Source organism: Heterodontus francisci, chromosome 19 (assembly GCF_036365525.1).
Source record: "Heterodontus francisci isolate sHetFra1 chromosome 19, sHetFra1.hap1, whole genome shotgun sequence".
In the NCBI taxonomy this organism is placed as follows: domain Eukaryota; kingdom Metazoa; phylum Chordata; class Chondrichthyes; order Heterodontiformes; family Heterodontidae; genus Heterodontus; species Heterodontus francisci.
Genome location: NC_090389.1, coordinates 82,620,410 through 82,647,838, shown reverse-complemented (window position 1 = coordinate 82,647,838; position 27,429 = coordinate 82,620,410). Strand labels below are relative to the sequence as shown.

General features: G+C 44.7%; 1 protein-coding gene across 1 annotated transcript in view; it reads right to left on the bottom strand.

The window, feature by feature from the left end:
* prkar2aa (protein kinase, cAMP-dependent, regulatory, type II, alpha A) overlaps positions 1-27,429 on the bottom strand; it is a 403,140-nt gene that overhangs the window by 105,135 nt on the left and 270,576 nt on the right. Inside the window, exon 10 of the mRNA XM_068052117.1 lies at positions 18,914-18,997. Within this exon, the coding sequence (XP_067908218.1) occupies positions 18,914-18,997 (84 nt within the window). The remainder of the gene's footprint in view (positions 1-18,913; positions 18,998-27,429) is intronic.

Genomic DNA, 27,429 nt, shown 5'->3' with positions numbered 1-27,429 from the left:
GATGTTGATTTTATTCTTTTTGTCTTAGAACTGTGCCCCATCAAACAATGGAAACAATTCATCACTATTTACTCCATCGTAACACTTCATAATCTTCATGCCCTCTATCAGGTCACCCTTTAACTTTCAGAGCTCTAGTGTAAAAGACAGCTACCCATGAGCCATTTTAAAATCAAGTAGGTGCAAAAATTCAGTTCCATGGCTTTCTAATCACAGCTGATCCAAAAAGGAAGCTAAATGGAAGCAATAACAGGAATCACAGAATGGCTACTGCACAGGAGGCCATTCGGCCAGTTGATTCCGTGTCAGCTCTCTGCCAGAGCAACTCACCCAGTCCCATTCACCCGCCTTTTCTCTTCAGATAACTGTCCAAATCTCTTTTGAAAGCCACGACTGAATCTGCCTCCACCACATTCTTAGGTAATGCATTCCAGATCCTTGCCAGTCGCTGTGTAAAAATGTTTTTCACCATATCGTCATTGCTTCTTTTGCCAATCATCTTAAATTGGTGCCCTCAAGTCCTCTAGTTCTCGATCCTTCTGCCTATCTACTCTGACCAGATCCCTTATCATTTTGAACTAGTAAATTTCTTTATCCTCTCTTCTCCAAGGAGAACAGATTGGAGAACAGCTTCTCCAATCTATCCATATAACTAAAGTTCCTCATCCCTGGAACCATTCTCGTGAATCTTTTCTGCACCCTCTCCAGTGCCTTCCTAAAGTGTGGTGCCCAGAACTGGACACAATACTCCAGTTGAAATCAAAACAGGGTTTTATACAAGTTAATCTGAACTTCCTTGCTTTTGTGCTCTATGTCTGTACTTATAAAGCCAAGCCATATGCTTTATTTACCACTTTCTCAACCTGCCCAGACACCTCTAATGATTTGTACACATGCACCCCCTCTGCTCCTACACCCCCTTTAGAATTGTAGCCTTTATTTTGCCTCTCCTTGTTCTTACTGCCAAAATGAACTACTGGCAAAAGAACAAACCCAGTTTAAACTAGGACGTAGCATCATCCAAAAGCCACACAAGACTGGTGATGATAAACGTTTCCATGCCACATTCAACCTCTAGAATAGAAAGATGTTGCTTGCTTGCCACTTTCTACCAAGATTAAAACCAGAGCAACATCACAGTAGTTTCCAGCACTTATAACCACCACAATTATGCTGAGGATACAAGGGCTACAGCAGCTGCATTTAAACATTTTGCATACTGTACATAGTGTTATAGCTTGGATCACTACCCCTTGCATGTAACGATATAAATGTAAGTGTAGAGTGATAGCTATGCCAAAGAGGCCGTCTTCCTTGGAAAGAAAAATCCAGACCTACCACTTTGGAAAGCAGTATGGATTGCTCTGTGAAATAAAGTGAAATTTATCCAGTTAAATCATGGCTCTGCCTATAGTACTAATGCATTAATGTTTTAAATGTAAATTAATCTGCCTAAAGACAGAGGTGACAGCAAGAATTCAGAAGCATTTACAATGTCTATAAAAGGAATTTTATTGTTTTGAGTTTTCCCTTAATCTGTCCCAAGCATTTGCAACGACCTTCAGCCAGAAGTGCTGAGTTGATGATCCATGTCGGCCTCCTCCTGATCCCCAGCTTCACAGATGCCAGTCTTCAGCCAATTCGATTCACCCTACATGATATCAAGAAACAACTGAAGGCACTGGATACTGCAAAGGCTAGGGGCCCAGACAACATTCTGGCAATTGTACTGAAGACCTGTGCTCCAGAACTTGCCGTGCCCCGAGCCAAGCTGTTTCAGTATAGCTACAACACTGGCATCTAACTGAAAATGTGGAAAATTGTCCAGCTATGTCCTGTACACAAAAAGCAGGGCAAATCCAACCCAGCCAATTATCGCCCAATCAGTCTTCCCTTGATCATCAGTAAAGTGATGGAAGGTGTCACTGGCAGCGCTATCAAGCGGCACTTGCTCTGCAATAACATGCTCAGTGACGCTCAGTTTGGGTTCCGCCAGGGCCACTCAACTCCTGACCTCATTACAGCCTTGGTTCAAACATGGACAAAAGAGCTGAACTCCAGAGGTGAGGTGAGAGTGACTGCCCTTAACATCAAGGTAGCATTTGACCAAGTATGGCATTGAGGAGCCCTAGCAAAACTGGAGTCAATGGGAATCAGGAGGAAAACTCTCCGCTGGTTGGAATTGTACCTAGTGCAAAAGAAGATGTTTGTGGTTATTGAAGGTCAATCATTTCAGCTGCAGGGTATCACTGCAGGAGTTCCTCTCAGGGGAATGTCCTAGACCCAACCATCTTCAGCTGCTTCATCAATGACCTTCCTTCAATCATAAGGTTAGAAGTGGGGATGTTCGCTGACGATTACACAATGTTCAGAACCATTCGCGATTCCTCAGATACTGAAGCAGTCCGTGTAGAAACACAAGACCCCCTGGACAATATCCAGGCTTGGGCTGATAAGTAGCAAGTAACATTCGTGCCACACAATTGCCAGGCAATGACCACCTCCAACAAGAGGGAATCTAACCACCTCCCCTTGACATCAACAGCATTATGATTGCTGAATCCCCCACCATCAACATCCTGGGGGTTACCATTGACCAGAAACTGAACTGGAGTAGCCATATAAATACCGTGGCTACAAGAGCAGGTCAGAGGCTAGGATAAAGCCTGCTCAGATCAGGGGGGAGAAACCCGATCCAAACCCAACAGGACCACAGCGGACCCGAGCCCGACCTGGCCCGAGTCCCTCCAAATGTTCCCATGCCCAACCCGACCTGAGCCCGACACAACCACCGGAATGCTCCCTTTACTTACCATGTGACTCCCACTCTTCAGGAAGCTGTAGCATGAGTGTGATGATGACATAGAGACGCTCACGGCGCAGACTCAGTTTCCCTCCTTGACGTCCCACACTCCCAGCTCAGGTAGGTTTTTTACTTTTAACTCTTAACTGCAATTCTTGCTGTGTGTGTCCGACCCGGGCCTGACCCAACTTGAGCCCCAAAGCCAGACCCGGAAGAGTGACCCGACCCGAACCCGACACAAGTCGTCAGGTCCCCTCGGGTTCAGGTCAGGTAGCAGGCCTTTAGGCTAGGAATCCTGCGGCGAGTAACTCACCTCCTGACTCCCCAAAGTCTGTCCAGCATCTATAAGGCACAAGTCAGGAGTATGATGGAATACTCTCCACTTGCCTGAATGGGTGCAGCTCCAACAACACTCAAGAAGCTCAACACCATCCAGGACAAAGCAGCCCACTTGATTGGCACCCCGTCCACAAACATTCACTCACTCCACCACCGAAGCACAGTGGCAGCAGTGTATACCATCTACAAGATGCACTGCAGCAACGCACCAAGGCTATTCAGGCAGCACCTTCCAAACCCGTGACCACTACCACCTAGAAGGACAAGGGCAGCAGATACATGGGAACACCACCACCTGCAAGGTCCCTTCCAAGCCACAAACCATCCTGACTTGGAACTATATCGCCATTCCTTCACTGTCACTAGGTCAAAATCCTGGAACTCCCTTCCTAATGGCACTGTGGGTGTACCTACCCCACATGGACTACAGCGGTTCAAGAAGGCGGCTCACCACCACCTTCTCATGGGCAATGAGAGATACGCAATAAATGCTGGCCTGGCCAGCGACGCCCACATCCCATGAAATGAATAAAAAAACATTTTTTTTTTTAAAGTAAATAAAGATTGTTTGAGAATGGCATTTTAACACTGCACTATGGTCTCAACTGAGAAACCAAAACATGTACAGAAGATAGCTGCAGAGTAGGTCAATTAACTTCTGTCATATACAGCAAGTTAACTTATCATGTCAGAGTTCAGACTGCTGTATTGCAACTTTCCCTGTGCGTTACAATTGCCCTTAATGCAAGTTATAATAAGTACTCTACTAGATGTAGCTACTGGGCCTATGCTTAACTTTGGCCTGAAGAATTTATACAGTACCCAAAGAAATAATTGCTTCAAAAGCAAATTTAATTAAAGAGGATTAAAATAAGATTATTGTTGGCCTCTCGTCTTTAATTATTCTGGTTTAGCATGATGTGATGACAATGCAGCCAACTGAGGCCAATAATAAGATGTGCATTACCAAAGCCATTAGGAAATTACTTGAATACGACACTGACAATTGGTTCAACGGTATTATCACAGCTTCTCAACAAAACAATCCAGATGACCTTAATCAGGCCTGAATTTAGTCTGCACTTCATTTAACAAATCTCTTTAGGTTGCCGACGAGTAGTCTGTGGCGTAGAGCATGACTGATGTTTAGTTGCAAAGATGAAACTATGTTTAACCTGGTCTGTCCCACTCAGAGCAGTTTGCAAGTATTCACTCTGCATAAGCAGTCTAAATAGGCAAGTTCAGGTAAATACACTAAAATAAAAGCAAAATACTGCGGATGCTGGAAATCTGACTTCTCCGCTCAGTCCGCAAGCAGGACCCTGAGCTTCCGGTTGCTTGCCATTTCAACACTCCCCCCTGCTCTCATGCTCACATCTCTGTCCTGGGATTGCTGCAGTGTTCCAGTGAACATCAACGCAAGCTCGAGGAACAGCATCTCATCTACCGATTAGGCACACTACAGCCTGCCGGACTGAACATTGAGTTCAATAATTTCAGAGCATGACAGCCCCCCACTTTACTTTCATTTTTAGTCATTTTTAGTTATTTTTTCTTCCTTTTTTTTTTTGCATTCCTTTCTACATTTTTTACAATCTTTTTTTGCATTTATTTCATTTCATCTTAGTTTGTTCAGTTTGCTTACCCACTGTTTTTTTCAGGTTGTTTTTCTTCAGGTTTGCACTTGCTGATGTTCAATATTCAGTATATTCACACCTAATCTGTACTAATGCTTTGTCTTTCAACACACCATTAACATATTGTTTGCCTTTGCTCCGTGACCTTTTGGTCAGCTATGTGGCCTGGTCCAATCTGCACCTTCTCCTTTGTTATCTCTTGCCCAACCCCCACCTCACTTGTTTATAATCTGTGACTTTTCTAATATTTGTCAGTTCCGAAGAAGGGTCACTGACCCGAAACGTTAACTCTGCTTCTCTTTCCACAGATGCTGCCAGACCTGCTGAGTGAATCCAGCATTTCTTGTTTTTGTTTCAGGTAAATACAGCTATTTGTGAATTCTTGAGCTCACTCTATGTTGTATCTGTTTGTAAATTACTGATTCTGGGTCAGAAAAATCTAACAGAACTGGATTTTATTTCAGATGCAACAAGATTGTGCCACTGTGAAATGCAATATAGAGACAGAAAGAGAAAGAAAAAAGAGAGCATGTATATCTCCCACTGAATAGTTCATGGAAAAGTTGGAAACAAGTCATTTTATAATGAAAGTAGTGTCATACCAAGTACATACGAACATACGAATTAGGAGCAGGAATAGGCCACTCAGCCCCTCGAGCCTGTTCTGCCATTCAATAAGATCATGGTTGATCTGACTATAACCTCAACTCCACATTCCTGCCTACACCCGGTAACCTTTCACCCTCCTTGTCTATCAAGAATCTATCTACCTCTGCCTTAAAAATATTCAAAGACTCTGCTTCCACCGTCTTTTGAGTAACAGCGTTCCAAAGATTCACGACCCTCTGAGAAAAAATTTCTCCTCATTTCTGTCTTAAATGGGTGATCCCTTTTTTTTAAAAAACGTGACCCCAAGTTCTAAATTTTCCTACAAGGGGAAACATCCTTTCCACATCCACCCTGTCAACTCCCCTCAGGATCTTATATGTTTTAATCAAGTCGCCTCTTACTCTTCTAAACTCCAGTGGATACAAGCTTAGCCTGTCCAACCTTTCCTCATAAGACAACCCTCATATCCCAGATATTAGTCTAGGAAACCTTCTCTGAACTGCTTCCAACACATTTACATCCTTCCTTAAATAAAGGAGACCAATACTGTATACAGTACTCCAGATGTGGTCTCACCAATGCCCTGTATAACTGAAGCATAACCGCCCTACTTTTGCATTCAATTCCCCTTTCAATAAATGTAACATACAATTTATTATATCATTCATCTTCATGGCATTGTTCTGAGCAATGCTCCCTTTTCCTATAACTGACTCTATGCTTCCTTCTCTTTTCAATCCTTCGTGGCCTACTTTGTGTCTTCCACCCTTTATCTCTCTCTGCATAGCTGTCGCACATTTCTTATCGGTGTATCTTTGTCACTCTGTCCAACTCTTTCTCATTATTATTTCATGCTCTAACTGTGCCTTCCAAAGAGTCAATCCATGCTCACTTCAAAGTTCCTCTTAGCTAAGCACATAATCTAGGCGGATAATTGTGCAGTACTGTCGGACTGTCCACGTCTCCGCTTTAAAGACATCTACAAACGCGACATGAAATCCTGTGACATTGATCACAAGTCGTGGGAGTCAGTTGCCAGCGTTCGCCAGAGCTGGCGGGCAGCCATAAAGACGGGGCTAAAATGTGGCGAGTTGAAGAGACTTAGTAGTTGGCAGGAAAAAAGACAGCGGCGCAAGGGGAGAGCCAACTGTGCAACAGCCCCGACAAACAAATTTCTCTGCAGCACCTGTGGAAGAGCCTGTCACTCTAGAATTGGCCTTTATAGCCACTCCAGGCGCTGCTTCACAAACCACTGACCACCTCCAGGCGCGTATCCATTGTCTCTCGAGATAAGGAGGCCCAAAAGAATGAAAAAAAAAAGAACTGTCGGATATGCTGCCTTTCGGATAAGACGTTAAACTGAGGCCTCATCCGCCAAGGGGTAATGCTGGAGAACGGGATTTGGGTTTGCTGGGGCTGAAAACGCTCAGTAGGTTGTTGCCTTGGTTCTGGGGAGGACTAGGTCGCTTGCCTGTCTGACAGCAAGCCTAGATAAGTCACAACTTCCTTCAGGCAAATGTCAGAAGAGTAAAGCCATTGTTCTTGGTGCCTGCCATAAATATTTCTTCAAACACGAGTTTCACCCTCCACAGCCAGGCTGAAAAAGATTAAGCATAAACTTTACATTCTGTTTGAACCTGAGAAGAGCTCCAAGCCCCAAATCTTCAGGCACCAAAATCACTTACTTTTTCCTTAGTAACACTGCCTGCCACCATCACCACTGAAACAGTTATTCGCGTTTTTGTCACCTCATTCTCAATTGTTCTAATGCGCACCTTTCTAATTGGCCAGGTTTCATTATACGACCTTGTCCAACATCCAGTTGCTCATAATCTGTCCTATACAAAGCTCTACTTGCTCATTACTCTCTTCTTCATGGACCTACACGAGCTCCTTGACCCCAAACATCTATTTTAAAATCCTCGGCCTGGATTTTACATTGCCGCTGCCGACTGGGAAACTATGGTGGTCTCCACGTATGGACCGCTTGCCGCAGAGCCGCCGCGATATTAAACGCGGTGGCTCATTTAAATGTCCAAGGCGGACCCCCTCACCCCTCTGCAAATGATGTGGAGGGGGCGGGCGGTGTGCCCCTGGCAACAGCTTCAGGCGCCGATGCCATTTTTAAAGGGCTTTGAGCCCCACAGTAGAACTTAAATTTTAAAGGGATGTCTTTTTGAAAAAAATAAATTTTCTGATCTGGATCCTCTCCCAGCTCCTCCCCAGCAACTGTACCTTTAATTCCTTGCCTTCTCCCCCTCCAAAATACTTACCTTGTGTACCTGACCTTGCCCCACCCCCGCACCCCACTCCAAAGTTTATAAACCTTTACCTTCAACCCCTTCCCACCATCCCCTCCACCAATCAGACTAATTTGACACCCCTCCCACCCCCAGCACTGAAATACTTACCTGCTCCCCCCTCCCCACCAGTGCCCCGCACCGGATCTCCAAATGGAGATCCGAAGGTGTGGGAATGCCGGCCGCCACCACCAATATGGCACTGGAATGGACGGCGGAAGCGGGTAACTATTTAATTCTTTAATTTAACTAAATTTACACATTTAAATTTTTGTCCCGTCGCCGATCAGCCGGGGGGGGGGGGGTGTTGCTGTCACAAGACGTCGCCACCGCCGACAATATCGGGCCAGGCCTTCCTGGCGTCGAGTCCATAGCAGGCCTCTCCCAGAGACATTTTCTGCCACCCCCGTCCACCACCACCACCACCACCACCACCACCACCACCACCACCACCACCCCTGATGTTGGGAGGGGCCTGTAAAATCCAGCTCCTATCTCCAAATCCTTTCGTAAACTTTTTTCACCCTACACCTGTAACATATCCCAGGCTTTCTTTCCCTCCTGGGTTTTTGAGCTCTGGCCTTGTGGGCATCCTCTCTTTCAACTACCTAGCCCCAGCCCTCTGGACCTCTCTCCTTAACCCTTCCACCCTCTCTACCCTCTCTACCTCTCTATCGTCTTTGAAAAGCTTCTCAAAACCCATCTTTTCATCCAAGCCTCCAATCACCGTTCTCTAGCTTACAATTCCATTCCTCTTACTAATACACTCTTAAAATACCTTAGAACACTATATATGTTAACGTCAATGTATGAATAAAAGTTGAGATATTAGTTCTCTTCTTTCACCTCTCTGCAGACTGGGAAATAACCAGACAAGCAGGTTGGGAAGATAAGCAAGCAAGCACTTGGAGGAGGCAGGTATGCAGACAGATTGGCAAACAAGTGGCTGATCAGGCCAAGCTAAGAAGTACTCAGGGTGGAAACTCAGAGCAGATGAGCCCAGGAACACCTGGGCTCGGTAAATGAGCGAACAGGTGAATTAATAAGTACTCAGGCCAGACTGGAAACCACCTAGGCTAAATTAGTAGGCAAACAAGCATGCTCTGGGTCAGAAAATTATGGGCTCAGATCTCACACAATTTGTGTGGAAACAGCGAAGTCGCCAAGTGAGCGGAAGCCGCTGCCACCACACAAACTTTCCCCACAACTCCGGCTCGGCTCCTGGATCCTGATCCCAGTAGCAGTACATCATTGTAAAAAGGGACAATGGTGGGAGCTGATGAAATGTTTGATTACCTGCACCCCCTCCACGGCTCCCAGTTCACCCCCTTGCACCCCCTTCCCCCCCACCCCCCTCGCATCATCCTCCCCTCGCACCCCCTTCCCCTGCAACCCTCTCCCCTACCCCTTGCAGCACCCCCTCGCACCCCCTTCCCCCCACCTCCTCCCACCAGCATCCACCTACCCCTGTGTAGGGGCCCCAACAACCCCACTGCCTTGTGGGCATCTCGGTAGAGACCAAGACTAAGGGAGTAAACCCTAAAAGAAAATTTGAAGCGGAACCCCGAAGGCGGTCATGTGTCAACTTTGGCATGTTTCCGGCAGTTCCTGCAGCCATACCGGTGCCAAATATCATGCTCTGCACTCCTTTGGACCCCACCAGGAAGGCCGAGAGGGGGGTTTTGACGCTTGGGCAACTCACAACCTCCATACATCCGCCCAGGCATGCGCCATGGAGAGATCACTCCATAGTCGCCTCACAGCGACCAAATCAACACGGAAGGCAGCAGTTACAGGTTATAAGTCCAGCTCAATTGGTATAGAGATTGGGCGCCACGGGTTGCCTTTGTCGGTGGGAGAGGTCATCGCATCTCACTGGACAGCTACCGCCCACCTCAAACCGGGCCGCCCCCGGTCAGTAAGGTTCTGTCCCACCACAGTCCACCTGCTTCAATGGGTGCTTGGAGCTCACAGTCATTGCCCGACAAGTGGACTGTAACACCGCACCAAAAACAGCACGACCAAAAAAGGAAAGAAGGTACCAGCCCTTCGTTTTGCAACCTGGAATGTCAGAACTGTGTGTCCTGGCCTGTCGGAAAACCTTACACAAATCAACGATTCTCGGAAGACCGCCATCATCAACAACGAGCTCAGTAGACTCAATGTGGACCTTGCAGCACTTCAGGAGACACGCCTCCCTGCGAGCGGACCTCTAAGAGAGCAAGACTACACCTTCTTCTGGCAGGGTATGGATCCTGAAGAACCACGACAGCATGGAGTGGGCTTTGCCATCAGAAACTCTTGGTTCAGCATGATAGAGCCAACCTCAAATGGCTCGGAATGCATACTGTCCATCCGACTGTTCGCCGCCTCTGGTCTAGTACACCTACTCAGCATCTATGCTCCAGCACTCTGCCCCCCACCTGAAGCTAAAGACCAGTTCTATGAGGAACTCTATAATATCATTAGTAGTATCCCCAACACACAACACCTGTTCATGCTGGGGGACTTTAAAGCCAGGGTTGGGGCCAATCATGACTCATGGCCTCCTGCCTTGGGCGCTAGGGCATTGGTAGGATGAATGAGCATGGACAGAGACTGCTTGAGATGTGTACTTATCATAACCTCTGCATCACCAACTCGTTCTTTCACAGTAAACCCTGTCACCAGGTTTCTTGGAGGCACCCAAGATCACGTCGTTGGCACCAGCTGGACCTCATCATCACAAGGCGAGCCACTTTAAACAGCCAGCGTTCAAATCACATGCAGCTTCCACAGTGCGGACTGCGACACCGACCACTCCCTGGTGAGCAGCGAGGTTAGCCTCAAACCAAAGAAGCTGCATCACTCCAAGCAGAAGGGCCGCCCGCGCATCAACACTAGCAGAATTTCTCATCCACAGCTGTTATGTAAGTTCCTAAATTCACTTGAAAAAGCCCTTCAAAACACTCCCACAGGGAATGCAGAGACCAAGTGGGCCCACATCAGAGACGTCATCTATGACTCAGCAATGACCACCTATGGCAAACGTGTGAAGCGGAATGCAGACTGGTTTCAATCTCACATTGAAGAGCTGGAACCTGTCATAGCCGCCAAGCGCATTGCACTGCTGAACTACAAGAAAGCCCCCAGCGAGTTAACATCCGTAGCACTTAAAGCAGCCAGAAACACAGCACAAAGAACAGCCAGGCGCTGCGCAAATGACTACTGGCAACACCTATGCGGTCATATTCAGCCGGCCTCTGACACCAGAAATATCAGAGGAATGTATGATGGCATGAAGAGAGCTTTTGGGCCAACCATCAAGAAGATCGCCCCCCTCAAATCTAAATCAGGGGACACAATCACTGACCAACGCAAGCAAATGGACCCCTGGGTGGAACACTACCTAGAATTGTACTCCAGGGAAAATGTTGTCACTGAGACCGCCCTCAATGCAGCCCTGTCTCTGCCAGTCATGGATGAGCTGGACGTACAGCCAACAAAATCGGAACTCAGTGATGCCATTGATTCTCTAGCCAGTGGAACAGCCGCTGGGAAGGACGGCATTACCCCTGAAATCATCAAGAGTGCCAAGCCTGCTATACTTTCAGCACTGTACGAACTGCTTTGCCTGTGCTGGGACGAGGAGCAGTACCACAGGACATGCGCGATGCCAATATCATCATCCTCTATAAGAACAAGGGTGACCGCGGTGACTGCAACAACTACCGTGGAATCTCCCTGCTCAGCATAGTGGGGAAAGTCTTCGCTCGAGTCGCTCTAAACAGGCTCCAGATGCTGGCTGAGCGTGTCTACCCTGAGGCACAGTGTGGCTTTCGAGCAGAGATCCACAATTGACATGCTGTTCTCCCTTCGCCAGGTACAGGAGAAATGCCGCAAACAACGGATGCCCCTCTACGTTGCTTTCATTGATCTCACCAAAGCCTTTGACCTCGTCAGCAGACGTGGTCTCTTCAGACTACTAAAAAAGATTGGATGCCCACCAAAGCTAAGTATCATCACCTCATTCCATGACAATATGAAAGGCACAATTCAGCATAGCGGCACCTCATCAGACCCCTTTCCTATCCTGAGTGGCGTGAAACAGGGCTGTGTTCTCGCACCTACACTGTTTGGGATCTTCTTCTCGCTGCTGTTCTCACATGCGTTCAAGTCTTCAGAAGAAGGAATTTTCCTCCACACAAGATCAGGTGGCAGGTTGTTCAACCTTGCCCGTCTAAGAGCGAAGACCAAAGTACCGAAAGTCCTAATCAGGGAACTCCTCTTTGCTGACGATGCTGCATTAACATCTCACACTGAAGAGTGTCTGCAGAGACTCATCGACTGGATTGCGGCAGCCTGCACCGAATTTGGCCTAACCATCAGCCTCAAGAAAATGAACATCATGGGACAGGATGTCAGAAATGCCCCATCCATAAATATCGGTGACCACACTCTGGAAGTGATTCAAGAGTTCACCTACCTAGGCTCAACTATCGCCAGTAAGCTGTCTCTCGAAGCAGACTTCAACAAGCGCATCGGAAAGGCTTCCTCTGCTATGTCCAGACTGGCCACGAGAGTGTGGGAAAATGGCGCACTGACACGGAACACAAAAGTCCAAGTATATCAAGCCTGCGTCCTCAGTACCTTGCTCTACGGCAGCGAGGCCTGGACAACGTACGTCAGCCAAGAGCGACGTCTCAATTCATTCCATCTTCGCTGCCTCCGGAGAATCCTTGGCATCAGGTGGCAGGACCGTATCTCCAACACAGAAGTCCTCGAGGCGGCCAACATCCCCAGCATATACACCCTACTAACCCAGCGGCGTCTGAGATGGCTTGGCCATGTGAGCCGCATGGAAGATGGCAGGAGCCCCTAGGACACATTGTACAGCGAGCTCGTCACTGATAGCAGTCCAACCAGCCGTCCTTGTCTCCGCTTTAAAGACGTCTGCAAACGCGACATGAAGTCCTGTGACATTGATCACAGGTCGTGGGAGTCAGTTGCCAGTAATCGCCAGAGCTGGCGGGCAACCATAAAGGCGGGGCTAAAGCGTGGCGAGTCGAAGAGACTTAGCAGTTGGCAGGGAAAAAGACAGAAGCGCAAGGAGAGAGCCAACTGTGTAACAGTCCCGACAACCAATTTTATCTGCAGCATCTGTGGAAGAGTCTGTCACTCTAGAATTGGCCTTCATAGCCACTCCAGGTGCTGCATCACAAACCACTGACCACCTCCAGGTGCTTACCCATTGTATCTCGAGACAAGGAGGCCAAAGAAGAAGATCTCACACAAAATGCTGCATTGTCAGATGTACCATCTTTTCAATAAGCCACCTGCCAAATTAGGTAGGCGTTAAGCATCCTGGCATTACCTGAAGAAGAATGTGGATCTCCCAAATTCTGATTACATTTCTCCAATTCATACACCAAAACTGGTCATTTATCTCACTGCTACAAGGTGCAATAAAGGGCTAAAAGAATACCTCTTTCTGCATCACTAAAGGATCAGTTGATATCAACCTACTTACAGCCAAAAATAAACTTTTTAAAAAAAAGTTTACTCTGAATGTAAACTTCCTCCTCCAATGCTGTCATACCACCTTAAGTCGCACAAGAGACCTGATCCCTCGTGAAGCATGAGAAACATGCTTCACAGTGGCGCAGTGGTTAGCACCGCAGCCTCACAGCTCCAGCGACCCAGGTTCAATTCTGCGTACTGCCTGTGCGGAGTTTGCAAGTTCTCCCTGTGTCTGCGTGGGTTTCGTCCGGGTGCTCAGGTTTCCTCCCACATGCCAAAGACTTGCAGGTTGATAGGTAAATTGGCCATTATAAATTACCCCTAGGATAGGTAGGTGGTAGAAAAATATAGGGACTGGTGGGGACGTGGTAGGAATATGGAATTAGTATAGTATTAGTATAAATGGGTGGTTGATGGTCGGCACAGACTCGGTGGGCCGAAGGGCCTGCTTCAGTGCTGTATCTCTAAAAAAAAAAATAATACATGGTCTAAGTCCCATTTCCATAAGACCAGGCGCCCTATGGATTTATCGGTATCAGTAGATGTGCTGATAAAATTGGAACAAATGTTTTCGATAAATACTATATCACTTTTATTTCCAGTTGAAATACACAAAGCATGATTTTGTACCCAAAGTAAATGCAAGACAAATCAGAAGTCGCAACCTTATTCTGAATAGGTTTTGAAATTCCACACGGCAGTCACACATTGTTGCCGATGTAAACAGTGCAAAAAGAAGTTTAGGGAAATTAGATATCAGTAGGTCCTTCCTGCTACAAAGTCAGCACAAGACAAAAAATATTTTTTTGCTAATTTTCTGCACTAAATTTCAAAGAACTGTAATATTTTTCTTAAAATTACAGCCCGAATGTTTTCTGAAACTTTTGGCAGAAAGGGACATTTTGCATACTACTATCTTTGGTACAAATCTTTAAAACATGTAAGACGACACTGAATCATTACATCCGGCTATTCTATCTCAGTGAAGACAATGGGAGTGCATAATGTTTAAGCAGTCCACATGAAAGAGTAAGTGATGTTAATGAACACAATACTCCAACTGTTTCCAGCAAGTCACTAGCTAACAAAATTAATTCACCAGTAATGTGACCTTGGGCAAATGGCTGAATACTTCGAAATAAAAACTGTATGAAGTTACTTAACAACTTTGCCTGGCTTATAGAGCTTACTTTCAGGTGCAAAAAGATTCAACCAAAAGTTTTCAATTCTGACTTCCATTGAATATGCAAAGCTAAACTAGCCATATTTTCCACAAAACCTGCTACAGCTAATTCACAAAATTTTAGTATAAGAAGAATGCATATGTGTGTCTATATATATTATATACACACACATAATTAAAGGCAGCATTCTTATTTGGCAAAATTTTTTTAAAATTGCGTACTCCAATTTCAGTTACAAAAAAAGACTGATCCCTAGTGGCTGAGCTGGTTTAGAGATGAGTGGCTGAGCCACACAGATCAGGTAACTCCAAGTTTCAAATGTCAATCTGTGCTGGGTTAGCCAATCCCAGTAATTGCAGCTCAAGATGTGTTGCTTTTGGCCTCAAAAATTCTGGATTGGGAACAAGAGATAAAAGAAACCAGCTGGGGCACCCACTCCCAATCTCAATCTGGCAATCCCTGGAAATGGTGCACGCATGTGGACACAGCTAGATTCAACTCTGATGCAATTCATGGATCTAATAGCTTTCCAGCAGTCACTGTCAACAACAGCAACAACTTGCAGTTATATTGCAACTGTAATGTTGTAAACCACCCCAACGCCATACACAGGTATGTCATTAAACAAAATTTGCCAACAAGCAATATGAAGTTATTTGAACAGGCAACCAAAAGCTTGATCAAAGAGGTAGGTTTCAAGGAGTGTCTTAAAAGGGGAGTGGTAGAGAGGCAGGGAGGGAATTCCTGAGCTTAGGGCTAAGGCAGCTCAAGGCACGAGGAAATGGAGATGCCAAGAAGTTGATGATCCTTCTCGGCCTCTTCCTGAAGTCCCCAGCATCACAGATGCCAGTCTTCAGCCAATTCGATTCACTCCGCTTGATATCAAGAAATGACTGATGGCACTGGATACTGCAAAAGCTATGGGCCCTGACAATATTCCAGCAATAGTACTAAAGACCTGTGCTCCAGAACTTGCCGTGCCCCTAGCCAAGCTATTCCAGTACAGCTACAACACTGGCATCTACCCGGCAATGTGGAAGATAGCCCAGGTATGTCCTGTACACAAAAAGCAGGACAAATCCAACCCGGCCAATTACCGCCCAATCAGTCTACTCTCAATCATCAGTAAAGTAATGGAAGGTGTCACTGACAGTGCCATCAAGCGGCACTTGCTTAGCAATAACATGCTCAGTGATGCTCAGTTTGGGTTCTGCCAGGGCCACTCAGCTCCTGACCTCATTACAGCCTTGGTTCAAACATGGACAAAAGAGCTGAACTCCAGAGGTGAGGTGAGAGTGACTGCCCTTGACATCAAGGCAGCATTTGACCAAGTATGGCATCAAGGAGCCCTGGCAAAACTGGAGTCAATGGGAATCTGGAGGAAAACTCTGCGCTGGTTGGAGTCATACCTAGCGCAAAGGAAGATGGTTGTGGTTGTTGGAGGTCAATCATCTCAGCTCCAGGACATCACTGCAGGAGTTCCTCTCAGGGGAGTGTCCTAGACCCAACCATCTTCAGCTGCTTCATCAATGACCTTCCTTCAATCATAAGGTTAGAAGTGGGGATGTTCACTGATGATTGCACAATGTTCAGAACCATTCGCAACTCCTCAGATACTGAAGCAGTCCATGTAGAAATGCAGCAAGACCTGGACAATATCCAGGCTTGGGCTGATAAGTGGCAAGTAACATTTGCGCCACGCAATTGCCAGGCAATGACCATCGCCAACAAGAGGGAATCTAACCATTTACCCTTGACATTCAATAGCATTACGCTCACTGAATCCCTCACTATCAACATCCTAGGGGTTACCATTGACCAGAAACTGAACTGGAGTAGCCATATAAATACCATGGTTACAAGAGCAGGTCAGAGGCTAGGAATCCTGCGGCGAGTAACTCACCTCTTCACTCCTCAAAGCCTGTCCACCATCTACAAAGCACAAATTAGGAGTGTGACGGAATACTCTCCACTTGCCTGGATGGGTGCAGCTCCAACAACACTCAAGAAGCTCAACACCATCCAGGACAAAGCAGCCTGCTTGATTGGCACCCCATCCAAAAATATTCAGTCCCTCCACCACCGGCACACAATGGCAGCAGTGTACACCATCTACAAGATGCACTGCAGCAATGCACCAAGGCTCCTTAGACAGTACCTTACAAACCCACGACCACTACCAACTAGAAGGACAAGGGCAGCAAATGCATGGGAACACCACCACCTGCAAGTTCCCCTCCAAGTCACACACCATCCTGACTTGGAACGATATTGCTGTTCCTTCACTGTCGGTAGGTCGAAATCTTGGAACTTCCTTCCTGACAATACTGTGGGTGTACCTACCTCACATGGAGTGCAGTGGTTCAAGAAGGCAGTTCAGCACCATCTTCTCAAGGGCAATTAGGGATGGGCAATAAATGCTGGCCTAGCCAGCGACGCCCACATCCCATGAATAAAAAAAAAGAGGCCAGAATTAGAGGAGCACAGAGATCTTCGAGGCTTCTAGGGCTGGAAGAAGTGACAGAGATAGGAAGGGATGAGGACATGGAGAGATCTGAAAACTAGATGCCATTTTAAAATTGAGGCAATATAGGTCAGCAAGCACAGGGCTATATGGTGAATAGTCCTTGGTGAGAGTTAGAACTTTGGATGAGCTCCAGTTTACAGAGGGTGCATAAGGAAAGAATTGAGCACTTGAGTTAGATAACAGAGAGTGCTTGTTCAACAATGGACTACCAAAACATCAATGCTTCCATGGGATGGGGTGTGAGGGACACAGAGCAAGACAGAAATTATACAAATAAAATTACTTTGCTTTCTTCAGATTGTTAGCAGATTGGTGTTTTCACTGCCTCAAAGCAGCACACTTACTATCAACTCATACAGTTGAAACTGCAAAAAAAAAATTATAACATCAGTGCCAGTATACAAAAACATTTATCTAAACTACATTATCCTTGGATGAATGAATTATATCAACGTACATGGAGACAACTGATCATCTCTAAAACAGACAACTGGTCTCATTTTTCATATGCTTCTCTGCAAAGATTCTGTAATTTCCTGTGAAGAAATCATTATCATTATAATCTTGTTCCGAATGTACTTCAAAACCGAAGGGTTGATATACCAAAAGATAATCATCAGACAGAAATTCAACTTCATAACCACATCAAATTACATACATAAAATTACACTTTGTGTTGGTATTTACTAGATATTACTTCTCTTCTGGAAAGTAAGTACAATGTAATGCTAGCACTTTGTGACAAACTCAAACACAAACTAGAAGTTGCACACAAACCAAGTCTAAAACAGACCTTAAATCATTCATAACCAGGAACTCTAAATAGGTCTTCTGCATGATCGAAATGATTACATTTAGTAGTCAGTCAGTGTTGAACGCAGTGGGATCTCATTTTCCCAATCAAACACAACATGCAATCTCAGCAGATTTATCTCTTTTTCAGTCATAAAAGTGAATGCTCAACTAATATTTCAACGTCCTGTGTCTATAGGCTACCATGCCCCCATTTATGAAACAGAATTACTACAGAAGCTTTCTCCTGTTTGATAAAATCACAATGTTATGACATAGAATAATGTTATGAGGGCAGTTTTAGCAGCAGCCAAGAAAAATCACCATCACCAGCATAAACAGACAAACTCCTTTCCTTCCCCCGAACCCCTGGAGCACTCTCCCACATCCACCTCCTTTGGTTTCATTCAAGCTTACAGTATGGTGTTTAACCATCACCATTAGAAATAGACATGTTCAACAGGAATAAATTAAGAGGAGACTTGAAGTTACATTACAATATAAATAAATGATTATGGTGGTGAAGGAATCGGAAAGAAACACAGATCTTGATGCAATACCTCCTTTATCCCAAATATAGTATTTTCTGTTTTCACTCAAGTACCCAAATCACAAACATTATTGTGTGTCCTCACGTACTTACTTAAATATAGTTTTTACCTTTGATAGGCATAATTTATATAATGTTATGTGCATTTGCACAGCAAACTGTTGGCACATTACAAAAGAACGTATTTCAAACAATAATCATTTCTGATGATAAATCTAACACTGAATTCTGGTGCAATATGAGGACACTAAATGTTGGCACATTATACTCATCTTCTTGTCCAATCAGCAAATTTGGATACATGACACTTGGTCCACTCATCTGCCACTGAACAGCAAACGCTGAGAGACTATTAAAGTGAAACCCTATATGGAACACTACCAATTCCTCTTCTCTCATCATTAAGGTGCCTCAAAGTATTTCCAACATAGTTGAGGTTGGCATATTTCCATTTGGGTGGGATGCGTCGGTAGCTAAGTCCCAATTCAAGCTCGGGTGTCTCAGCTCCTGATCTGCATGCAGTATGTGGTGCAATCAGCCCGTGCCATGCGAAAGGTTCGTAAATATCACAAAATATCCTCAAAATTGCATATGGATAAACAGCTGAGATTTACTCAGAGCTCAGACCATCACATAAAACCAAGATAAGCATGATAAATTATGACTAACTCACCTGGTCAAGACTTTTGAACAGAACGATATCCTTACAGGCTTCCTGTAATCTAGCTCGTTGATCATCTGATTTTGGGTAAACGACCTGAAACAGAAGTAGCAATACGTTTAGAAAAGTAAAGATTTTTTTATTCATTCATGGGAAGGGGGCATCACTGGCAAAGCCAGCATTTATTGCCCATCCCTAGTTGCCCTGGAGAACGCTGTGGTAAGCCACCTTCTTGAAGTGCTGAAGTCTGTGTTAAAGGTACTCCCTCAGTGCTGTTAGAGAGAGTTCCAGGATTTTGACCCAGCAACGGAAAGGCGATAAATTTCCAAGTCAGGAGATAGTGTGTGACTTAGAGGGGAATTTGCAGTTGGTGTTCACATGCACTGCTGCCTTTTCCCTTTGAGGTTGCGGGCTTGGGAGATGCTGTCGAAGAAGCCTTGGTGAGTTGTGGCAGTGCATTTTGTAGATGGTACACACTGCTGCCACAGTGCACCAATGGTGACGTGAATGTATCAGGTGGTGGATGGGGTGCCAATCAAGCAGGCTGCTTAGTTCTGGATGATGTGAAATTTCTTGAGTGTTGTTGGAGTTTCCCTCATCCAGGCAAGTGGAGAGTATTCCATCACACTCTTGCCTTGAACCTTGGAGATGGTGGAAAGGCTTTGGGGAGTCAAAAGGTGATCTTTCACTACAGAACATTCAGCCTCTGACCTCTCTTGTAGCCACAGTATTCACGTGGCTGATCCAGTTAAGTTTCTGGTCACTGGTGACTTCTAGGATGATGATAGTAGGGGTATTTGGTGATGGTAATGCCATTGAACATCAAGGGGAGGTGGTTACGTTCTCTCTTGTTAGAGATGATCATTGCCTGGCACTTGTGTGGCACAAATGTTACTTGCCACCTGACAGCTCAAGCCCGAATTTGTCCAGGTCTTGCTTCATAGACTGCTTCATTTTCTGTTGCAAATGGAACTGAACACTGCAATCACCAAATGTCTCTTCTTCTAACCTTATGATGAAGGATGAAGCAGCTAAAGAAGGTTGGGCCAAGGACACTATTCTGAGGAACCTCTGTAGTGATATCCTGGAATTGAGATGATTGGTCCCCAACAATCACAACCATCTTCTTTTGTGTTAGGTATGACTACAGCCAGTGGAGAGTTTTCCCCGATTCCCAATGACTTCAATTTTACTCGGATGCCTTGATGCCACACTCATTCAAGTGCTGCCTTGGGATCAAGGGTAGTCACTCTCACCTTACCTCTGGAATTCAATTCTTTATCCATGTTTGGAACAAGACTGTAATGAGCCATGGTGCCAAGTGGTCCCGGTGGAACCCACACTAAGCATCAGTGAACAGGATATTGGTGAGTGTGCCACTTCATCGTACTATCGACAACACCTTGCAGCACTTCAGTGATGATTGACAGCACACTAATGGGACAGTAATAGGCGGGATTGGATTTGTCCTGCTTTTTGTGGACAGGACAGTGCTGGGTAATTATCCTTATCCATTTTGGTGGGCAGGTGACAGTGTTGTCGATGTACTGCAACAGCTTGGTTAGAGGCAGGGCTCGTGCTGGAGAACAAGTCTTCAGCACTACAATGGGAAGTTGTCAGGACATGTAGCCTTTGCTGTATCTAGTACACTCAACCATTTCTTGTATATCACATGGAGTGAACCGAATTGGCTGAAGACTGGCTTCTGTGATAATGGGAACCTTGGGTGGATGCCGAGATGAATCATCCACTCAGCACTTCTAGCTGATGCTGGTTGCAAATGCCTTGTCTTTTGCACTTGTGCTGAGCTCCACCATCATGAGGATGGGGATGTTTATGGAGCCTCCTCTTCCTGTCAGTTTTTTTAAATTGTCCACCACCATGCACAACTGGATGTGGCATGATCTGTAGGCTGTGGGATCACTGAGCTCTGTCTATAGCATGCTGCTTCTGCTGTTTAGCATCCGGTTCACTAATGCCCTTTAGGGAAGGAAATCTGCCGTCCTTAGCTGGTCTGGCCTACATGTAACTCCAGACCCACAACAATGTGGTTGACTCTTAACTGCCCTCTGAAATGGCCTAGCAAGCTACTCAGTTGTCAAGGGTAATTAGGGATGGGCAACAAATGCTGGCCTTGCCAGCGATGCCCACATCCCATGAAAGAATAATAAAAAGCATGCATGCAGTGCTGTGTTGTAGCTTCACCAGGTTGGCACCTCATTTTGCGGTATGTCTGGTGCTGCTCGTAGCAAACTCCTCATTGAAGCTGGGTTAGTCTCGTGGCTTGATGATAATGGTGAAGTGAAGGACATGCTGGGCCATAAGATTACAGATGGAGTACAATGCTGTTGCTGCTGATATCCCAGAGCACCTCATGGATGCCCAATTTTGCGTTGCTAGGTCTGTCTGAATCTATTCTACTTAGCATGGTGGTGGTGCCTCAACACGATGGAGGATGCCCTCAGTGTGAAGACAGGACTTCGTCTCCACAAGGACTGCAAATAAGGATGCATAAATGAGAAAGGTAAAAGAGAACACTGGAACTTGCATTTCTACAGCACGGTTGTTCCTCAAAGCATTTTACAACTAACAGATTACCCTCTAATTTCAGAGTCTATGTCCTTTCTAGATGGTAAAGCTAAGATGTAAATCTGGATTTAGGGCTCCAACTTCTGGAACAAATCAATGAATACACACCAAGTTTGGTCAAAATACATACTGCAGCACAGATGCAAAAACAGTTAAGTAATACATGAATAAGCACAGTTTTTCATTTATTTAGATATTATGATCCTGTAGCTTTTTTTTACTTTTCCAGGATGTATGCAGCATGCCTTTGAGGCTGGAAAAGGACCAGTACTGCTTTAAGTCAACAAGTACCAGGGGCTGTGAGTCAAAGAATGCATTCTTGTTGCTGTAGGATACAGCCACTCAGAGACTGAGGTTAAATACACATTGTTGCCAATTGACGTTTGAAGCTAGCTGAAAAGATTGGCTTTTGAGATACAGTTAACAGACACACAGACAGCTGGACCAGCATGAACCTAACTCTGATAAAGAGTTCTCTGATAATTTAAACTGAAGGAAGGTGAATTTTAGACTGATCACTTTTTCACCCCTTAAAATTCAAATTGATTCATTGAAGTATTTGCGAGTTGTTGATCGACTGAGGTCATCGCTAAAAGAAAGAAGAGTTGGAGTTTCAGATGTTGGGCATTCCCCCACCACCCCCCACCCATCGGACGGCTGTGAGGACTTCAAGCAACCTGTTCCACATTGGAAGATTTCACTTCGGCAGGAGCGTAAATCTGCAAGGACACTAATTTTTCTATTTTTATAAAAATGTTGTTTATATCTTCGTAGTGTTTAAGAATTTAGTTTTTCTAATTAAACTGTTAATTTATTGACCTGGTTTGGTTCGCCTCATTCGGGAGTTAATAGATGATCAATTTGGCTGTGGTTTTCTTTAATTTGGAAAGTTTAAAATGATATGTTAGGGATCTGTGGAGAGGCGGGACTGAATCAACAGTGCATTTCTCGCACCATAATCAGAATCATATATTTTGATTGGAGCTTTGTCTTGAGCAGTTAGTCGTAACAATATACAGGATGACATTTTTAAAGGGGCAGACAACCTACAAAAAAAAAGCACAGTGGTGAAGGTGAAACACATGTATATAAAAAAAATGAGTACTGCAAAATCAAAAGGGCAGAAAAGCCATCAACAATTGGGAAAAGGGGGTAAACACAAAATAGGAAATATCCCAATTCCTTCCTCAAAGTAGTCACAAGGGCAGATGGTGACAACATGCCCCTCCCCAGAGGTAACACAAGTAAACTCAAAGTATTTGACATAAATGTTCTAAAGATGCTAAAACAAATAAATTGTAATCATATCTCAGAGTGCTAATAGGGGCCAGAAAAGAGATTTGTGAGTTTCTGACAATTATAGTGGAGGGGTGGCTCTGTTAATTAATGATGGTATTAGCACAATAGAGAGGGATGACCTACGTTCAGGAGACCAGAATGCAGAAGCAGTTTGGGTAGAAATGAGAAATGATAAGGGCAAGAAGTTACTTGTGGGAGTGGTATACAGGCCCCCGAACAGTAACCAAATGGTCGGACAGAGTATAAAGGAAGAAATAATGGGAGTTTGTCAGAAAGGGACGGCGATAATCATGGGGTATTTTAATCTACATATAGACTGGAAGAATCAGATAGGCAAAGGTAGCCTAGATGAGTTCATAGAATGTTTTTGGGATAGTTCCTTAGAACAGCACATCTGGAGCCAACCAGACAGCAGGTTATACTAGACCTGGTATTGTGCAACGAGATAGGATTAATTAATGACCTCATAGTGAAGGCGCCTCTAGGTAGCAGCGATCATAATATGGTGGAATTTTACATTCAGTTTGAGGGAGAGAAGAGTGGGTCTAAGACTAGTATTTTAAAGTTAAATAAGGGCAGTTATGAGGGCATGATAGCAGAGCTAGAAAAGTGAACTTGCAAATTAGGTTGCAGGATAGGTCAATAGACTTGCAGTGGCAGACATTTAAGGGGATATTTCAGAATACAGAGCATAGATACATTCCAACAAGAAAAATTCATGGTGAACAAAAAAAGTGAAAGATGGTAAAGAAAATAAGATAATTGCGCAAAGATAGGTGGCAGGTCAGAAGATTGGACAGAATATAAAAAGCAGCAAAGAATGACGAAAAGATTAGTAAGGAGGGAAAAATTAGAGTACGAGAGAAGGCAAGCTACAAATATAAAAACATTTAGTAAGAGTTTCTATCGATATTTTAAAAAAGAAAAGTTAACAAAGTGAACATTGGTCCTATAGAAAGTGAGTATGGGGAATTAATGGAAAATAAAGAGATGGCAGATGAATTGAACAGGTATTTTACATCAGTCTTCACTATAGACGATACAAGTAACATCCGAGTAATAGCTGTAAATCAGTAAATGAAAGGGAGGAACTCAAGAACATTACAATCACCAGAGAGGTTGTACTGAGCACATTGTTGGAGCTGCGGACTGATAAGTCCCTGGGTCCTGATGGTCTTCATCCTAGGGTCTTAGGGCAGCACAGTGGCGCAGTGGTTAGCACTGCAGCCTCACAGCTCCAGGGACCTGGGTTCAATTCTGGATACTGCCTGTGTGGAGTTTGCAAGTTCTCCCTGTGACCGCGTGGGTTTTCGCCGGGTGCTCCTGTTTCCTCCCACAGCCAAAGACTTGCGGGTTGATAGGTAAATTGGCCATTGTAAATTGCCCCTAGTGTAGGTAGGTGGTAGGGAATATGGAATTACTGCAGGGTTAGTATACATGGGTGGTTGTTGGTCGGCACAGACTCGGTGGGCCGAAGGGCCTGTTTCAGTGCTGTATCTCTAAATAAATAAATAAATAAGTGACAAGTAAGACAGTTGATGTGTTGGTTTTAATTTTCTAAAATTTCCTATATTCCGGGAAGGTGCCATTAGATTGGAAAATAGCCAATGTAACTCCTTTATTCAAAAAGGGAGGGAGACAGAAAGCAGGAAACTACAGGCCAGTTAGCTTAACATCTGTCATAGGGAAAATGTTAGAAGCTATTCAAAATATTATAGCAGGGCACTTCATAAAATTCAAGGTAATCAGGCACAGTCAACACGGTTTTGTGAAAGGGAAATCATGCCTAACCAATGTAGGGGAGCTGTTTTAAGAAGTAACATGTGCTGTGGATAAAGGGGAACCGGTGGATGTATTGTACTTAGATTTCCAGAAGGCATTTAATAAGGTGCCATATCAAAAGTTATTGTGAAAAATAAAGGCTCATAGTCATGGATAGAAGATTGGCTAACAAAAAACAGTAGGCATAAATGGGTCATTTTCTGGTTGGCAAGATGTAACAAGTAGCGTGCCACAGGGATCAGTGCTGGGGCCTCGACTTTTTACAATTTATATAAATGACATGGATGAAGGGACCGAAAGTATGGTTGCTAAATTTGCTAATGACACAAAGATTGGTAGGAAAGTAAGTTGTGAAGAGGACATAAGGAGGCTACAAAGGGATATAGATAGGTTAAGTGAGTGGGCAAAGATTTGGCAAATGGAGTATGATGTGGGAAAATGTGAAATTGTCCATTTTGGCAGGAAGAATAAAAAAGCATATTATCGAAATGGTGAGAGATTGCAGAGCTGAGATGCAGAGGGATCTGGGTGTTGTTATGATCCTGTAGTTTTTTTTCAGGAAATATGTGGTGTGGCTTTAAGACAGCAAAGGATCAGTACTGCTTTAAGAACAAGCAAGCCTCGGTAGTTACTGAGAAGGTGCATTTTGGTTGCCGTTGGATAAAACCATATGGAGAGGGAACCAACCAGTTTCAAAGAATGCATCCTGGTTACCTGGCAACAGCCATTCAGTGACCTAGGACCGGATATACAATGTTGCAATTATCTTTTGAACTGGCTTTTTAGTTGAGACAGACTGTTCTAACTGGAGAAACAGACAGACAGCTATGTGTTAGCACCTGAAAGCAGTGCTCTCAGACCATTTAAACCGAAGGAAGAGAATTTAGTCTGTTTATTTATTATTCTCTCTCAAAATTCTAAAAAGTCAAGCCAAAACAAATTATCTCTGATAATTTAAACTGAAGGAAGGGAAGTTAGACTGTGACAATCTTTTATCCCTCAAAAATTTTAAAGCCAAATTGATTCATTAAGAAGTATTTGCAAGTTGTTAGTTGTTGAAATTCATTGCCGGAAAAAAGCAACAATTTCAACTTCTGAATTAGACTACGGACTGTTCTATTGTTGAAGAATCTTATTTTTTTTCCCCATCAGACGGCTGTAAGGACTTTAGCAACCTTGGACTGTTCCACATCTGGCAGGAGCATAAATATGCAAGGACACTAATATTTCTATTTTAAATGTTGTTTCTATCTTAGTAATGTTTAAGAATTTAGTTTTTCTAATTAAACAGTTAATTTGTTTATCTAAAGACACCTGGTTTGGGTAGCCTTATTTGGGGGTTAACATAGAAGCATAGAAAATAGGAGCAGGAGTAGGCCATTTGGCCCTTCGAGCCTGCTCCGCCATTCATTATGATCATGGCTGATCGTCCAACCCAGTAACCTGCTCCCGCTTTCCCCCCATATCCTTTGATCCCTTTCGCCCCAAGAGCTATATCTAACTCCTTCTTGAAAACATACAATGTTTTGGCCTCAACTGCTTTCTGGGTTAATAGATGGTACAATTTGGCTTGGTCTTTCTTTAATTTGGAAAGTTTAAAAATGATATGTTAGACGATCTGTAGAGGGATGAGATTGAATCAACAGTGCGTTTCTCCCACCACAATCAGAGTCGTATATTTTGACTGGGGGCTTTGACTTGAGCGGTCGGTCGTAACAGTGTCCGAGTGCCTGAATCGTAAAAGCTTAGTATGCAAATACAGCAAATAATTCGGAAAGCTAATAGAATGTTATTTTTATTGCGAGAGTGATTGAATACAAAAGTAGGGAGGGAATGCTTCAGTTATACAGGGCATTGGTGAGACCACACTGGAATACTGTGTACAGTACTGCTCTCCTTATTTAAGGAAGGATGTAGATGCGTTGGAAGCAGTTCAGAGAAGGTTTCCTAGACTAATATCTGGAATAGGCGGGCTGTCTTATGAGGATAGGTTGGACAGGCTAGGCTTGTATCCGCTGGAGATTGTAAGAGTAAGAGGCAACTTGATTGGACCATATAAAATCCTGAGGGGTCTCGACAGGGTGGATGTGGAAAGGATGTTTCCTCTTGAGGGAGAATCTAGAACTAGGGATCACTGTTCAAAAATAAGGGTTAGCCCATTTAAGACAAAAATGAGAGGAAATTCTTTCTCTCAGAGGGTCGAGAGTCTTTGAAACTCTATTCCTCAAAAGGCCAATCCAGTGTCGGGGATGGGCTCTGCGACCCTGGTAATGGCGTCAGCTGCCTCTGACACCACTTTTAAAGGGCTGCCAGGCCTGCGGTGACAGATGGAACTTGTTCCCCACCACCCCCACAACTGCAACAAAAAAATAAAGTTTGACCCACCCACCTACCCCCCGACTACTCCAGGAAAGCCCAGATTAACCCTTTTCTATCCCAACTGTACTAAGTGCAGAGTTGACCCCTTTCACGCCTCCCCCCACCATGCCACTGACCTAAGTGCAGAATTCAACCCTTCTCCCCCACCACTACACTGAAAGTGCAGAGTTGACCCATTCCCACCAATCCCCACTTCACTACAATGCACAGTTTCCCCCTTCCCCATCTTTGTGGCGCCAGCTTTCCCTGGACAGGAAAGCGAAGGTGCGGGAGTGCAGGCCGTTGCTTGGAAGATCGCGGACAGCTGACAAGATCGTGGTAAAAGGTATGTAAATATCTGCATTTCCTTTATTTAAGCATGTAAAGTTGGGTCCCATGGCCAAGTGGCCGGGGGGCGCCACCACGGAGCCTCACTGCCGCTGCCTGGAAGACTGGGCCTGGTAATCCTGTCGTCGGGCTCCGTGGAGGTCCGCTGCCAG